Source organism: Lemur catta, chromosome 4 (genome assembly GCF_020740605.2).
Source record: "Lemur catta isolate mLemCat1 chromosome 4, mLemCat1.pri, whole genome shotgun sequence".
NCBI classification, from domain to species: domain Eukaryota; kingdom Metazoa; phylum Chordata; class Mammalia; order Primates; family Lemuridae; genus Lemur; species Lemur catta.
In genome coordinates this window covers 32,092,156-32,110,490 of record NC_059131.1, presented here as the reverse complement: position 1 = coordinate 32,110,490, position 18,335 = coordinate 32,092,156, and the positions used below count along the sequence as shown (strand labels likewise).

Genomic DNA, 18,335 nt, shown 5'->3' with positions numbered 1-18,335 from the left:
ATACACAAGAATTGTTAATATTGCATATCCTTCAGGCACACTTCATAAATATTTAGCCAAGTTTTTACTAGCTTTTGGCTGATGCAGAGTTGAGATGATGCTCCCTGGCAAGTACTTGAGCTCAGCTCTTTTGTGTTTGCAGTAAATTGGAATCCTGGCCTTTTAGGTAAGCTGAACCAGAAATAGAGTCAACGTTTTCTTATAGTATTGAGGAGCCTCAGTATGTTAGAATAGAAGGACACCACCTATATTCTCAGAGTGCTTCAGCAAGGTCAATGTTCTCCAGAGGAAATAATTTTGGTTTTTCTTAAGCCCTGACAAAGGCATAGTTGATGCTTCAAAGTCCTATACCATCAAGCATGGCCACAGTTTTAACAGTTTATTTTTGAAAAGATGTATTTTTGGCTCCTAAAAATAAAACAGTTAGGTAAGATGTTCACCAAATGTTTAACTTTGAGTAATGTATTCTCTTCTTATACCCTCTAAGATAGACGAGTTGGTAAATATTTGCTAAGGTAACTGAATGAAGTAGTTTGCTATTTGAGACAGTTAGCTTTAATTAAATTAAAATAATGACTTTAATCCTAGAATAGTAGCTCCCCAGCTCTTTTCTCTGGCAGTATTGTGGTCAGCAGAGCCACTTACCTATCAGGACAGTTTCTAGATCATACTGATAGAATCATATAGTCTGCATAAATGAGAATGCTTATCTTTCTTACTCAACCAAGAGACATTAGGCCATTAAAAAGTAACTTATTCCTCTGTAAATTAATAACTTATTCCTCAAGAAGACATATCCACTGGCCTTTTTGGTTGTATATGGAGAGATTCCATGTGGGCAAGTATACTCAAGGATCCCAGTGCTGAGCTTATAGAGATTTACCTTCAAATGATTCCTCTTTACAAAATCAGAAACCAAGGATGGAACTAAGAATGATAACTGTGATTGCCTTTGTTGTCTTTTTCATAAATTCTTTGGCTACGCCAACGTCTGTAAGGGTTTTTCCAACATTTTCTTCTAGAATTCTTATAGTTTCGTGCCTTAGGTTTAAGTCTGTTATCCACTGTGAATTGATTTTTGTGAGAGATGAAAGGTGCTGATCCTGTTTCAGTCTTCTACATGTGGCTATCCAATTTTCCCAGCACCATTTATTGAATGAGGATTCTTTTCCCCAGTGTATGTTTTTGTCTGCTTTGTCAAAGATTAGATGGCTATATGAGGATGGTTTTATATCTAGGTTCTCAGTTCTGTTCCATTGGTCTATGTCTCTGTTCTTGTGCCAGTACCATGCTATTTTAGATATCACTTAACTCCAGTGAGAATGGCCTTTATCAAAAAGTCCCAAAACAACAAATGTTGGCATGGATGCAGAGATATAGGAACACTCGTACACTGCTGGTGGGACTGCAAACTAGTACAACCTCTGTTGGAAAGTAATATGGAGATACCTCAAAGAGCTACAAGTAGAACTGCGATTTGATCCAGCAATCCTGTTATTGAGCATCTACCCAAAGGAAAAGAAGACATTCTATAAAAAAGACATCTGCATTAGAATGTTTATAGCAGCACAAGTCACAATTGCAAAGATGTGGAAACAACCCAAGTGCCCATCAGTACATGAGTGGATTAATAAAATGTGGTATATATATATATATACCAGGGAGTTCTACTCAGCCACAAAAAACAATGGTGATCTAGCACCTCTTGTATTATCCTGGATAGAGCTGGAGCCCATTCTACTAAGTGAAGTCTCGCAAGAATGGAAAAACAAGCACCACATGTACTCACCATCAAATTGGTATTAACTGACTAACACTTAAGTGTACATATAATAGTGACATTCATCAGGTGTCGGGCAGATGGGAGAGGGGAGGAGGGGATAGGTATATTCACACCTTATGGGTTCGGTCTGCACTGTCTGGGGGATGGATACACTTTGACTCTGACTTGGGTGGGACAAAGGCAATATATGTAACCTAAACATTTGTACCCCCATAATATGCTGAAAAAGAAAAAAAAGTATGGAAACTGATGTTCTTCACCGGTTTTGCTTTGTGGTGGTAAAGAATGTAACAGTGACCTGTAGTGGAGTTTTTTACTTTCCTCCTGTGTAAAACATTGACCCTGCAAAACCCAGGTTTGCAATTTATTATAACGATTAAGTAAATTACGGTCAACCGTACCATAGATTATTCTGCAGCCATTAAATGGAAAAAAATAGATAACGTGCCTGATATTGAATGAGTTCACAGATACAGTTTAGATGAAAAAAATCAATGTGCAGAAAAATATATGCTTATTTGTGGGAGAAAAAACTAATAAGTATGTACTTGTATACACTGAATTTTTTCAACAGGAAAGTTGAATGCTATTGCATAGTTGTCTATGAGGAGGAGCAGTGGGTGGGTCTGGTGTATATTTTTTAACATTTGCATTTATTACTTTTTCCATTAAAATATCTAATAAATAAAAAAAAGGAAATGAACATTTTTTGGATAAAATGTCCAATAAATGTTTAATGAGTCTGTAGTTTGGAAAGAGAATAAGGACGTTCTTTTTTTAAAAGGCTTGATTTACTGAATATGAAATAGATACAAAAGAATATTTATAAAATTTGTGTAAGTTTTAAAGAATAACAATGCAATAAGCACTTTGGATCTACCACCTAGCTTAAGAAATGGAACATCACAGTAGTTCCTCCTTATCTGTGTGGGATATGTTTTAAGACCACCAGTCGTTGCCTGAAACTGCAGATAGTACTGGACCATATTTATACTATTTTTTTCCTATACATACATGACTGTGATAAAATTTAATTTATAAAGTAGGCATAGTAAGAAATTAATGATAACTAATGATAAAATAGAATAATTATAATAATATGCCAGTATCACTACTCTTGTGCTTTGGGGCCATTATTAAGTAAAATGAAAGTTACCTAAATACCAGTGCTGTGATACCAAGACAGTTGATCTGATAACCTAGTCGGCTACTAAATGACTAATACGCTGGTGGCATATCTAGCGTGAATAATGCCGGACAGAGAGATGAATCACATCCTGGACAGGATGGAGTAGGACAGCATGAGATTTCATCATGCTACTCAGAAAGACATGCAATTTAAAACTTATGAATTATTTCTGGACCTTGCCATTTAATGTTTTTGGACCAGATTTGACTGTGGGTAACTGAAAACGTGGATAAGGATATTTGTGGTTTTGCATTCTACAGTTTCAGTTACGTGCGGCCAACAGTGGTTTGAAAATATTAAATGGAAAATTCTAGAAATAAACAATTCATACATTTTAAATACTAGGTCACAATGGCTACATCACTTCATTTCATCACATAGACATTTTATCATCTCACATCATCACAAGAAGTGTGAGTACAGTACAATAAGATATTTAGAGAGAACACAGTTACTTAACTGATATTACCATATATTATGATTGTTGCATTTTATTATTAGTTGTTAATCTCTTAATATGCCTACTTTATAAATTAAACTTTGCCATAGGTGTCTATGTATAGGAAAAAAAACGTGGTATATATAGGGTTTGGGACTATTCATGGTTTCAGGCATCTACTGGGGATCTTGGAATATATCTACCACAGATAAGGGGGGAACTACTGTAGTACAGTTTGTTCACTTGTTGTTGGACTTATGGCTGCTATGCATATGCTTGTACAAGCCTTCTGATACCCATGTTCAAGAGTTTATCTAGGCTGTTTACCTAGGAGTAGCATTTTTGAGTCCCTGGGTGAACAAATCTCTGGTTTTCAAGAAAATCCCAAATTATATTTCAGAATTGTTCTAGTAATTTTCATTTCTATCAGCAGTTTCTGAAAGTTCCAATACTTGGTATTGTCAGACTTTTTAGTCTTTGCTAATTTGAGAATATAAAATAGTTTCTTGGTGTAGTTGAGCATCTTTTTAAATGTTTCTTGGCCACAAATGTTTATTTTCTGTGAAGCGTATTTTGATAGGTTTGTCCATTTTTATATCCAATTGTTTCTTTTACTTAATTCACTGGAGGTGTTTATATATTCTGAATACTGATTATGTAATTTGTAGATACATGCGTACAAATGTTTTATTTGTGGCTTGTCTTTTTATTTTTAATTTTTGAAAACCTTTTTATTATGGGAATTTTCAATATGTCAAAATGAAAAGAATAATATAATTACCGCCTGTTTATCTATCATTCAGCTTTAGCAATGACCAGCATTTTGCCAATCTTATGTCATCTATTTCTTACCATCCTGTAAAGGAAATCCCAGACACCATGTCATTTTTCCTGTAAATACTTCAGTATGCATTACTGAGTGATAAAGGAGTTTTAAAAAGAAATAACACCATGCTATCATCACATCTAACAAAGTTAATGATTTCTTAATATTCACAATTTCCTTATTGTCCTAGAAATGTCTTCATATAGTCATTTTGGTAGAATTAGGATCATAACAACATCCACACATTGCATTTATTCTTTTTTAGTTCATAAGTCTTTTAAGTTTCTTAGTCTCATAAGTCTCTATTAGTGTGTAACATTTTATACTTTTCCCCTGCCATTGACTTATGAGTGAAACCTGATAATTTTCCTGTGGAATGTCTCAAATTCTGGTTATGACTGAGTGCTTTCTTGTAGTATTATTTAACTTGTTCTTCTTTTCCTCCATATTTCTGCTAAATGGCATTTAGAGTTAGAGACTTGATTAAATTCAAACTGAGTTTTCTTTAGGCAAGAATACTTTATAGGTAATGTGTGTGCTTCCTAATGCATGAGACATTTAAAGTGGTCCCACCTTTAGTAATGCTGAGATTGATCAGTGGGTTCATGTCGGGTTGTATCATCTTGATTATTCCATTAGGAAGTTCCTTGTCAACCTTTCACATAATAGTTCAGCTTCCATTTGTAATCACTGCCTCGGACCTATTATTTTTTATTAGGGGTTGTAAAACGGTGATTTTCTAATTCTATTATTTCTTCTCCATGTATTGGCTGGAATTCTTCTATGAAGACTGTCTTTAATTATTTGTTACTACTGATACAGTTTTTTTTAGGGGATATAGGATAAATGTTTTTCTTTTCCTTTCTTTATTAATTTTCAAAGTATTAAGTTGCTGTTAACGGTGACCAATAACATGAGTTATTATGAACTCATGCCATTTATTAATGCATTTCAATGTGTTACAGTTACTTGTTTTGATGTTTAAAATGTCATATCATAGACCATTGTGAATCTAAAGCCTTATCAAATTGCTCTCATTCCTTTTAGCATGACTCTCTTGCCCAGAACTTTAAAGGGTCTTAGACTTTACTCATTTGCAAGCTAATAAAGTTAGCTTGGCACAGTTTCCTATTAAATAGATGGTAGTAGAAGACTTGAGACACCTGGGGTCAGAAATGAAGGGCAGTGTGTTATAGCAGTATCAACAGCCAGAGGATCAGCATTTTTGTGCCAGTGTCCTGAGCTCCAGTGCCCACAGGGGAGTGTAAAGAGTTGTAGAGAGGGATATATGATACCTGTATATGCAATGGGTTGCTTTACAGGAGAGGAACTCGATTAGGGGACCTGAATCTTTTATAATGGGCAGTAAACATGTCTTCCCTTTGCTCTAGAGGGAGATACCATATCTTCTAAGGCTATTCATTATGTTAATATAAACATCCTTGAATAGAGTCTAGAACAAAGGGCAGTCACCGTGCTTCACTTTGCAGTATGTGCAGTAATGTGGGAGGCTCATGGAGAATTGTCTCTCAACATCAATCCCTTATTTCTATACTGTCTTTTATTATTATTATTATCATTATAAGAGAGAGGGTCTTGCACTGTTGCCCAGGCTGGAGAGCAGTGACACAATCGTAGCTCACTGTAACCTCAAATTCTGGGCTCCATGTTTTGTAGTTGGATGACTTCACAGTAGGAATGATCAACCACAAGGTGTGAAAAAAGAATGAGTCAGTTAATACCTCTGGGAGGCTTCTGTGAATAACCAAGCATAGCCTTATTTGGGAGAGATATTCACAGAAAAATGGCTAAAAATCTTGAGTAGATATTTCACAAAGGGCCATACCAATGACCAAATCACATGAAAAATGTTCAACATCATTAGTAATCAAGAAAATGCAAATCCATCTTCTTTTGAAAAATTTCTATTCATGTCCTTTGCCCACTTTTTGATAGGGTTGTTCAATTTTTTCTTACTGATTTTCCTGAGTTCTAAATAGATTCTTGTTATCAGTCCTTTATCTGACGTATAGTATGTGAAAATTTTTTCCCATTCTGTAGGTTGTCTGTTTACTCTCATGACTGTTTCTTTGGCTGTGCAGAAGCTTTTTAATTTGATCAGGTCCCATTTATTTATTTTTGTTGTTGCTGTGATTGCCTTAGGGGTCTTATTCATAAATTCTTTGCCTAGGCCAATGTCTGTAAGAGTCTTTCCTACATTTTCTTCTAGAATTCTAATAGTTTCCCACCTAAGGTTTAAGTCTGTTATCCACCATGATTTGATTTTTGTGAGAGGTGAAAGCTGTGGGTCCTGTTTTAGTCTTCTACATGTGGCTATCCAGTTTTCCCAGCACCATTTATGAAATAAGGAATCTTTTCCCCAGAGTATGTTTTTGTCTGCTTTGTCAAAGATTATTAGATGGCTATATGAGGATGGTTTTATATTTGGATTTTCTGTTCTGTTCCACTGGCTAACAAACATATGAAAAAATGTTCATCATCTCTAATCATCGGGGAAATGCAAATCAAAACCACAATGAGATAACTTAACTCCAGTGAGAATGGCCTTTATCAAAAAGTCCCAAAACAATACATGTTGGCATGGATGCGGAGAGACAGGAACACTCATACACTGCTGGTGGGACTGTAAACTAGTGTAACCCCTATGGAAAACAATATGGAGATACCTTAAACAGATTCAAGTAGACCTACCATTCGATCCAGCAATCCCATTATTGGGCATCTACCCAGAAGAACAAAAGTCATTCTATAAAAAGACACCTGTCACCTGAATGTTTATAGTAGCACAATTCACAATTTCAAAGATGTGGAAACAACCCAAATGCCCATCATCATGAATGGATTAGCAAAATGTGGTATATGTATACCATGGAATATTATTCAGCTATAAGAAATAACGGTGATATGGCATCTCTTTGGTTCTCCTGGAGAGAGTTGGAACCCATTCTATTAAGTGAAGTATCCCCAAAATGGAAAAATAAGCACCACGTGTACTCACTAGCAAACTGGTTTCCCTGATCATCACCTAAGTGCACATTTGGGAATAATGCCAATTGAGTATCGGACAGAGGTGGGGGCTGGGGGGAAGGGATGAGTGTATACCTACTTGATGAGTGCGATGCACACTGTCTGGGGAATGGACACGCTTGAAGCTCAGACTTGGGGGGGATGGAGGGGCATGGGCAATATATATAACCTGAACTTTTGTACCCCTGTAATGAGCTGGAAAAAAAAAAAAAGAAAATGCAAATCCAAATCACAGGGAGATATCACTACATACCCACAAGGATGGCTAAAATGGAAGGAAAAAAAAAGACAGCAGCAAGTATTGGAAAGGATATAGGGCCACCAAAACTCTCACTTATTTTGGGGAATATAAAATGTTGTAATTATTTTGGAAAACTGCCAGTTTCCTAAAATGTTAAACATATTGCAGTTTTATCCCGAAATACTAATCCAAGAGAAATCAAAACATACGTCCACAGAAAAGCTTGTACAAGATTTTCATAGCAGCTTTATTCATAATAGCCAAAAAATGGAAAGAGCCATGTCTGTCAATAGAAGAAAGAATAAATATACTTGTGTGTTCATAGTACTCAACAGTAAAAGAACCAGACTATTAATACATCGAATACCATGGATAAGTCTCATACATCGAATACCATGGATAAGTTTCACTCATGCTGAGTGAAAAAAGTTCAAAAAATTATGTATTATTATATTTATATGAAATTCTAGAATATAGAAAACCAAACTGTGGTGATAGAAATCAAATCAGTGGTTCCTCAGCGGAAGTTGGCTGAGAAGGAGCATGAGGGAGCTTTATGGGATAATGGAAATTTTCTGGGTCTTGATAAGGGTGTGGATTACGTGAGTGCATGCGTTTGTGGATCAAATGGTACACTTAAGATCTGAGCATTTTTCTGCATGTAAAATATGTTTCAGTTTTTTTAAATGTGATATTCTGAGTTTCCATCAATTGGAGTTCTTTAGTAGTTATAGAGACAGAATATTTTCCTGAATTCTATATTTTGCTTGAGCTTTTTGATCAATTATGCAATCTGAGGGACTGTTTTTAAAATGGACCTTGGCAGAGTTCAAGAGTAGTTTTTATAAAAATGGAAAAGATAATCCTTACAAGTTCTATAGAGGTTGTATCTCCAGAACCTCACATGCCAGGTCTGTACTTCTGATAACCATACTCCAAACCAGTGGTTCTCAGGGACCATTTTATCCCACAGAATACATTTGGCAATATCTGTAGACATTTTGATTGTCATGATTACAGGGTATAGGAGGCGTGTTGTGCTACTGGCATGTAGTGGGTAGAAGCCACAGAGGCTGCTGAACGTCCTGCAATGCACAGGACAGCCCCCTGAAACAAAGAATTGTTTGGTCTAACATGCCATTTGTGCCAAGGTTGAGAAAGCTTGTTCTAGACCTGCTGATATCACTGAAGCTGAGTCAGTCTCAGTTGATTGGTGTTGACTGTATTCATAGTTGAAATCAATTGTGTAAACTTGGCATTTTCACAGATTACATATTTCTTCCTTAACAGAATTTAATATCAATATTTGTAAATATACATAATCTTAAATTTTGAAATAAAAGAGCATGCATTACACTTCCAAAATCAAAATTATATGTATCATTTCTGTTGATTGTTAAACTCTTAACATGCTGTAGTTTTTGTTTTTAACTGTTATTGTATTAAATATCCAAACTAATGACCTTAGTTATCTTCCTGTTTTAAGAAAGGCTTTATTATCAAATCAGAGGAAGTAAATGATACTAATTTATCTTTTTCCTCCCTCCTCCACAGAATGACAGGAAGAGAGTTTTTCTCTCGTTTCCCAGAACTCTATCCTTTTCTTCTCAAACAGTTGGAAGCTGTAGCCAATACAGTAGACAGGTAAGGAGAGAATTGGGTGAGGCAAAATGAAATCAAGGATGTGAATTACTTCATTAATCAGATTTTCCCCCTAGGAAACTGTTTTTAATAACCCCTTCTTGTAACACAGATGGCTTTTTTTTAAGTGCTTCTTTATAATCACATCATGTTGCCTGGCTCTCTATAGTAGACTTGTACCTGAAAAGTTGTATAAAATACTGTTTTTATATTGTATTTTTTATTTTAAGCCCTTTTTATATTAAATTTGATAAAATTTCAGTTTCTTCAGTGTTATATAGGAACTAACTTAGAAACATAGTGATTTCTTCTGTTCAGAATGGTTTTCTTCCTATTATTTTTTAAAAATCTGTGTGTTTACATATTGAGTTTGCTTAATCCACACCTGTCATTTTTTATCACTGGCCTGTTGCAGCTTACCCTTGCGAAACTACAGTACTTAGCTGACTAATCTGGAACCTGTAATCATAAATGGTACTGGTCTATCTGAGTAAAAATGGCCAGTGACTGTGGAAACACTGAGCAAAGCCATTAAGAGGGCTTCCGGTCTTTCCAGGGTAGATAGAAAAGTTCAGCATTGTCCTTTTAATCACATCGTCTAGCTGGTAGTAGAATTTTTAATATGGACATCTTAGAACATGTGCTTTTCTATTCTTCCAGCAATTTTTGTACTTGGTATGAATGTACACTAGTTGTCTATAATTAGAAAATAAAATTATATCAGTGAATTTCACTTCTGTTTATGATGTATTTCCTCACATTAGTAGTTTGCAAAGATGTGCTTTTCTGGCCCTAGTAAGTCACTGTTTGTTCATGCTTTCTTAAATACATTTGGATGTCGAAAGTTTCACATTTCATACACTGGAACAGGCACCTCTCTACTGTATGAATAGCTCTAATCAAAACAGCAGACACTCTAGTTAAGCAAATGATTAGCTTTGAGAAGAGGATCATGTGGAAAAGCCCAGTCCATGGCTTTGCCAGTAATTTTTCCTTATCATGCACATTAGGAAGATATGCATTGAATGGAGAAAAAAAAGTAAAAAGGAAAACTATATCCTTGATCAGAGAGAGTCTTACTTCATATATGTCATTATTTAAGGAGAAAAAATGTTTGAAGATAGTGCCTCACTACTTAAATTTAAATTTTAAATCTTTTATGTGTAATGATTTTTTTTTTTTCAGTGATATGGGAAAATGGGATCGTCATCCAAGCATGTTTCTCTTGCTTTTGGTGTTGGAGAGACTCTACCCTTCCCCGATGGATGGCACTACTTCTACTCTCAGCATGGCACCTTTTGTTCCTTTCATTATGAGGTAGTGTCATGCTGCGTGGAAATAGTGGGGGTGGGCGTGGGGGTTTTATGGGAATATTTTATCTTGTTCTTATTTCAGAAATTATAGTAGTTTTTTTTTTTTTTTTTTACTTTGGGAGGGGTCTTGTGAAGGTAGGGGCTGGGGCTTATTGCCATTACTCCTAGCTGATCTCTAATATTTCAGAGGAAAGTACTTACATCGTGAGTACAGGAGCTCAGTAGGACCTGTGTATGTTTTCCTTGGAGCCCTGCCTAATGGGCAGGTAGTGTTGATAGGGGATACCCCTTTTGAAAAACATAGCCTGTTGTTTGCATTATCCCTGTTTGAGCCTGGCCAGCGTGAGCCAGGCTTGGTCCTGGTGTTTATCTCCTGTCTAGGGGTTCAAGAGGGTATCAGGATATCTGGCTCTTCACTCTGGAGGAGTCTGCTAGAGGATGTAGAGGGTAGCATGGAGATAGCACACTGCCATGGGGCATGAGTTCCCACTCATCTTCTCTTTCAAGCTTGGACTACCTGAAAAAGAGCCATGAATATAGAGGATGCATGAAATAAAATAACAGACTTTTCTGCTTCTAGAGCCTATTACCACTTCCTGTGTTACATTTTTTTCAGTCATCTGCCACCTTCTGATTATGTTGTTCATTTTGGATCAAAGGCCTCAATATGTAGGCCTCCAAAAAGTATTGAATTTTCTCATGAAACATTTCAGAATCCTGTCATTAGCTAGCTTTTACCTTTCTGCTTACCTCTTAATAAAATAGCACCTTTATTTTTATCTCTCTACTAAAAATCAAAATGGACTTGGAGCAGAAGGATAAGAACCTAAACTCAAGAGAGTGAGTTTGTTATTTATGTGGTGGCCTGGGTTCTACTTCCTGGTTTCACAGAGCTGACTTATGCATTTTAATGTGAGAAACCATTAAACATGAGATTCTGGCATGTGAATGCTGTAGCCATTTGTTTGCGCCAAGCCCTGGCAGTGGCTGTGTTATCTTTGATCACAAAGATGACTCACTCAGACTGGTTTTTGTTTCCTGATACACAAAGTTACCAGTCTCCTTCATCCAGGGTGATTCATTTTAGGAATGTGTGTGGTAAATTTTACTTTTGGGGCCTTAAAATTTTTTCTTTCACAAATAACTAGAAAGAACTAAGAACCATTTTCAGAAAGTTGACACAAGGGAGAAAGGCATGTGCACAGAATCACATAGTGTACATTAGAGACAGATTTGCTTTAGAACCTTTTCATCTGTATTGAGAACCTTCAATTTATGGAAGCTTTTTACTAATCAGTCTTACTCATTGCGTCCAAACAAGAAATTACTACATTGAAAGCATCCTTCCAAACTGTTGTTTAATTAGTTTACATATAATCAGAATGTTCATGTTACTTATTATATTCAGATTACCTATTATACAAAATGAAGATTGCCTTGATATAGAAGACTTAATTATTGCTTTGAGGGCAGTGTACTTAGTGCATCATTTTTTAAACTCAAAAGACACAAAGTCATAAGTTTGTAATCGTCCTGTCCTTCCAGTGAAAATGCCACGGTTAATCGTTTTCTGCCTGAGTGAAGATTCATAGAGCACCACTAGCAGCAGAAGTGCCACAACTGATTCCTTAATTAGAAAGTTAATAGGTTGTGATTTATTGAGTATCCGTGTGTTATAGAACAGTGCTTTTTAAACTTTAACATATAAACATTGCTTGGGTATCATGTAAATTCTGATGCAGTAAGTCTGGGGTGGGACCTGAAAGTCTGCCTTTCACACAGACTTCTACATAATGCCAGTGCTGCTGGTCTATAGATCACACTTTGTATAGCAAAATTAAATTTGGAGTATTAAACTTAAACACTATCAGAGCCACACACAGAGATGACTTTAATAAACTAGACTGTAGTAGATGGGAGGCCATACTTGGTTAGGCTATTCAAGGGGTTTATTAAGAAGTAGATTTTGAACCAGGAATTCAGAGAACGGGCAAGAAAGTGTTCTGAGCAGACTGGTCGGTAGGAAAATAGACCAGCCTTTGTAGAGCCCTGACTTTTTGCCAGGCACTGAACTGAATATTTTGATTACTCTGACTCTGAGAGGAGGTGTCATCACTCCCATTTTCGTGCTGAGAAAATTGACGTTCAGAGAGCAAACCAGTTACAGAGCTGGAATTTGAACCCAAGAGTGCAGGGCTTGTCAAGAGTGTTAGATGTCCTCTTTCTATTACACCAAAACAAGCAGATGCCTCTTTTGTAGCCAATAAATTTAGCTACACTGAGAGAGGGCCTATGAGGCCTGAAATTTATGCAATGAAGAGAGATGAGGAGCCTATATCCACAGCTGGTGCATCTGAGTACAGGTTGTTTTGGGGATGTAGAAGTAATGTCCCCATCGGTGGGATCTGCTCCTTACTTTGTTTTTCTTGTAGGAAAAGGTGGCTAATTGGATTGATCTGCCATCTGTGGTCAGGCACCCATGGGGACGGTTGCCTGAGGTTATGGGATTGGCCCGGGGCCAGATACAGAGGAACACTGGCTCTTCTTTCTTGACCATCTTCTTCGGTGAAGTAGAAGGACCCTAGATTTAGAGTTAGAAAACCCAGTTTTGGGTTTCATCAACTTACTGCAGGGACAAGCCATGTTACCCCAAAATGTTCACTGGGGAGATGAACCTATTATATACATAGATTTTTAAAAAATAATGAATTTGACAAAACCGTACATGTTGGATTTAGATTACTTCTGAGAAAATTATTCATGAAGAAAGTGAAAGATTGATCATAAAACCTATCATTTCAGACAATGTTTGTGGTTGTAGTCATGGTAAAGAATAGGCTGTTCTGACTTGGGTTAATAGCTAAAAAGATGGGGCATGCATAGTGGATAGGCACTATTTTATTTGTGTAGCTTTGTTAATGGTGACTTATGGACTTGGAAGCACTCTAATCAAGCTCATGGATACTATAAGTTTAGCTAAAGAAAAAATTTTCAGCTTGTGGGAGTAGTGCAAAGGTTGCTCTGACTATGTTAAGGTCTATTGCACGATGAGAATTGATTAAAGGCCCCAACTACAGTGTTTTATTTCCCTTTGATTTATATATACTGACCTGCTATTTTCTTCCTCTTTGAAAGGTATTTGTAGCATTATTTGTATTTTTAGTCCTTTATCCCACATTTAAGAATTTATCCAAGCCTGTTTCTCTGTTGATTTTCTTTGTTGACTTAAATCCGAGAAGTTACTGATTTGGATTTTCCAAAGTTATATGTACATGCAGCTATGACTGTTGCATCATCTTGGAACAGAAATGATAATGTTAATCCCAACATCTTTTTTATAAATTTTTTTAATCCAGTGTATTTTATAATGCTGTGTTGGGTCCAAATATACAGTCCTTTGCCATGTGAATATGATGCCCTCAATTTAAGACCATTCATTTTTCAGTTCAAATACCACAAAATAGAGTGATTCATGCTTTACAAGGAAACTCAACTGGCTTTCTGAACACAACTCACCAGGACCCACTTGTCTGGTGCTCTAGAGACTAGAAAGTCTTTTCAGAGACCCAAAAGTCTGGGGACATGCATCTTTTGAGTTCCCTTTCACAAGCAAGTTTCAAGTTTCAATTGAAGAGCTGTAGGAAACCACTTGTGCCGAAACCTATGACCATGGAGTCCTGAACAGAGCAAAGGCCCAGGACTCAAGAGACCTGGTGTATGTGGAGATCAGTTCAGACAGAAAGTACCTTTTATTGTTGATAACTGACATCTGATTAATACTTGTGGGAGAAATCCCTTCACTGCCTTTTTAGGGCTTTTTTTTTTTTTTTTTTAAGTGATGGAGTCTTGCTCTGTCACCCAGGCTGGAGTGCAGTGACACAATCATAGTGCACTGCAGCCTTGAATTCCTGGGCTTAAGTGATTTTCCTGCATCAGCCTCCTGAGTAGCTGGGACTACAGGGCTGTGCCACCATGCTCGACCAATTTTTTTATTTTTTATTTTTTTGTAGAAACGGGATCTCTCTCTTGCCCAGGCTGGTCTCAAACTCTTGGCCTCAAGCAGTCCTCCTCTCTCAGCCTCCCGAGTAGCTGGTATTACAGGTGCAAGCCACTGGACCCAGCTTTTGGGATACTTTTAAAAGGATCTTCCCCACACCCACCTTGGTTTTTTTTCTTCTTCCCTTTTTTTTTTTTTTAAGAGAGACAGGCTCTCACTGTGTAGGCCAGGTTGGCCTTGAAATCCTGAGCTCCATTGAGTCTCTTGCTTTTCTTTTCTCTGACAAATATTGAAGTACAAATAGCAATACTGTCTTAATTAAACATGTGACAGTGGAAATCATCCAAGGAACCTATGCAGTGGAAACCTTTTTAGTTGAAATATGAAAATCTAGCCAACAATTGAAGAATTAGAAAATACATGTTTTATATATTTTAAAAATATTTCACAGATCCCTTTGATTCTACCAGTCTTGAAAAAGGGGAGACTGGGGATACAAAAACTAAGAGTTTGTTGGTCCTTTTAAGCTTATGACATTAGGGAATAATATTGACTCTTGTTTTCTTTTCCTTGAAAGTTACATAATTAAGGGATTATCACTTTGCTCCTTACTCAGGTTATGAAGTTGAAAGAGCTTGTATTCCATAGTGTAGAGTTGGGGTTTTTCCAGTAGACAGTAGTTGGCTTCTATTTTCATTTGTGATTTTAATACCAGGAACTCTCCTTCAAGGCTGCACATCGCATTTCTGTTTGTTCTGCCTTCCCAGAATCTGTGTAGATAAGCAGAGGGCTAGATTTGCTTTACAGAGAGAAATGAGGCAGAGATTGGTTAACACACTGCTCAGAAGGAAGTCATGCCCTCCTCACTTTATCTCCATCTCCCCTCCTAATCACCTGTCTGTCCCTTCTCTGCGTGTCCATAGCATTTGTTATTTAAACCCTTATCTTACCATTCCTCATTACTGTACCATTCTGTAATGCTCCGTGCTTGTTCTCTCCAAATAAATATTAATCTCCTTCCATGAAAAAGCAGGTATGGGGTGCTCTTGTTTGTTTGCTTTTTGTTATCTTTCTCTGTCTAGCCTGGGTTTGGGCATGGGGTTGGATTTGAGTAATGGAAAAATGAAACTAATTTGGAATTGAAACTTTTTGTATCTGAGCAGATATGTGTATCTGTGAAGTACTCAAGGGACTTCTAGTCCTGCAATACTGGAGCCACATTTTGTATCCCACTGGTTACTATTTATGTAGGAAAGAGGCTCAGCTGGATTTTGTGTTTTACCTGGACTTTGAGAAGTCTTGTGTTCTAATATGAGCCCGGACATTTGCTTTTATTGTGACTTTACCTCTCTGACCCTCTATTTCCTTTTCTATCAAATGAAGGTATGAACTGGATGTCACCTAGGTTCTGTCTAGCCTTGTGAGCCTGTAACTGTGTTCCTACACTGTGAATTCTTCTCTGGCTGCCTTCTAGTGAGCCGCTATGGAGGCCCACCTTGCAGCTACCCTGCTGCAGTCATTAGAGCCAAATGAGAGAAGTCTGAATTGATAAGAATAGAAGCGAGGAGATGCCATTTTTCTGTTCATAGACATGCCATTATAAACAAGCCAGAACATGTGAGGGAAAGCCTCCCAGGTTAATGTAGCACGAATAGAGGAAGGGTGTAGGAGAGCAAGCCTTTATTAGCCCCTACTATATAATGGGGATAATCGTGCTTACAAAATAGAGGGTAAAAGCTCCTTGGTTTGCATGTTAAGAAAAATTTTAGAGAGAGGAAGGGGTTGATAGTGTAATGGTGATAGCAGATTTTTTTCAACTTCTGCTTTGTCTCGTCTCTGCCAGTAAACTGGAGGGAAGACCCTGAAACCAGATGCATGTGAGGTGACAGAGAAAAGGGACTGTGTCCTGTGAGTGAGGGCACATCCCTGGAACTAGAAAAATGACAGCCTTGGTTGCAAGTGAGTCCAGAACTATGTCAGTATATTTTGGGAGATGTGGGGTAGAAATGTTGTGTCAGGAGCCTTTAGAAGGATTTTCCAAAAAAAGAGGAAAAGGCATATTTTATTAGTGACCAGACAATTGTGTTGCTATTGATTGATTTAGACTGCATTATTAAATGTATCACTTGCAAGTGCTTTGCACTTTATTTGCTGAGAACTAGCAAGGATTCCCTAAGAATAAATCATGCCTGAGTCACCTCATTGTTTTGATGGGATTACTAGGCTAGTAGATGAGAACAATGCAGCTTTATCCAACATCTGAATTATTTACTTAAATGAAGACAGAAGATAAACATGCAGTCTTTATTGCATGCTTATCAAATCTGTGAGGGAATCAAGATTCAAAATAGTCTTTAAGCGTGGGAGTGACAGACACAAATCCAGGCACATGGCCATTATCTCTGCACGGGGAGGAAAGGGAAGCTGGGGAGGAAGGGATGAAATTGAGGAGCCATATACTAGGAGCTTCAGTTTTATTTGTAATGTGTTCGTAAGCTGAGTGTTGGGCAAATGGTTGAACGTCATGTCATTCTCTGTACTCTTTTTTTTTTTTGTATGCCTGATTTAGTGCATAATTTAAAAAATAAGATTCAAAATAGCCTTGGAAGACTGGATGGATGGGCTGAAACTATCAAGATAATATTTAATAGAGATACATATCACATTCTGACTTTTCAAAAGTAAAGGTCAAAATTGTATATCCAGAATGAGGGATACTGGCTTCATAGCAGTTTTCATGAAAAAAAAAAAAAAAAAAAATCCTGGGGAATGAGATTTCCTGTTGAACCAAGAGAAAACAATGTGACACTGTTGCTGCTTCCAGATAGTGGAGGCTCTGGTCCCCCTTAACTCTGCCAGTCAGCCTATACCCACATTATTCTGCTTGTTCTGCTCTGGGCTCCCCATTTTAGAAGGGTCATTGATAAACTAATATTTATCCAGGAGAGGTGACCGTGATGAGAAGGAAGCTAAACATCTGGAAACAGACGGGAAAAGACTTAGAGGCAACATGGTAATGGTCTTTACATACTTAAGAGGCTGCCATATGGCAGAAGGCACATGATTTCTCTTTTTTACTCCCAGTGGGAAAGTAGGAGGTAGGTTTCAGCGTTTAATATAAAGAATTTTGTGGAAATTAGTAGTATCCATCAAGGAAATGAACATATTTCCATAATACTGAGCTTGCCCATTAGTGAAAATGTTCTAGAAAAACTGATCACACGTTAAACATATTTTTTAAAGGATTTCAGCAGTGCGCCTGAGGTTCAGTTAGCTGATCATCACAGTATCTATTTGGGATATCTTTTTTCAGAAGAGCTGAACAACTCAGCTGTAGATTCTAAATGTGCAGTGAATGAAAAAATAAACCTGCCTCTAAACCTGCAACACATATTTGTACATTTTTGCTTATGGATTTCCCACTCTCCCAAAGAAAAGAAGTTGGAGTGCTGTTCTTGGCATGGCCCATAAGGTCACAGTGGTCTGCCCTAAATGGTGCCCTTTAGAAATTAACCCACTTAAATTTAGCCTCTAAGTAACTTTTATAACTTTGTTCTGGATACTTTTGAAAACGTTTTTTTGGCCTATGAGATATTATGTCTGAAAAGCATTCCATATTAATTTAATTATCTTTTTTTGTGGTTGCTATGTTTTTCTCTATTCCAGATGTTGGCTTAAGCCACATTTGTTTTCTGACATGCATAAGGAACATCTGAGTCGTTGAGAAGTCAGAGATACTTTTCCAAACAATGATTAAAATAGATAACTCTTTGTTATCCAGATTTCTCAAAGGATCCTCTCTGAACAGAGATGCATGGAGAGTACAGGAATCTCCAGGCTTTAACCATTACAAGTAGA

The 18,335-nt window shown here is 37.0% G+C and overlaps 1 protein-coding gene across 1 annotated transcript in view; it reads left to right on the top strand.

Annotated features, from left to right (window-relative positions):
- Positions 1-18,335, top strand: part of THADA (THADA armadillo repeat containing) — a 298,298-nt gene that overhangs the window by 121,264 nt on the left and 158,699 nt on the right. The window contains exons 28-29 of the mRNA XM_045549490.1: positions 9,081-9,170; positions 10,353-10,484. Of these exons, the coding sequence (XP_045405446.1) occupies positions 9,081-9,170; positions 10,353-10,484 (222 nt within the window). The remainder of the gene's footprint in view (positions 1-9,080; positions 9,171-10,352; positions 10,485-18,335) is intronic.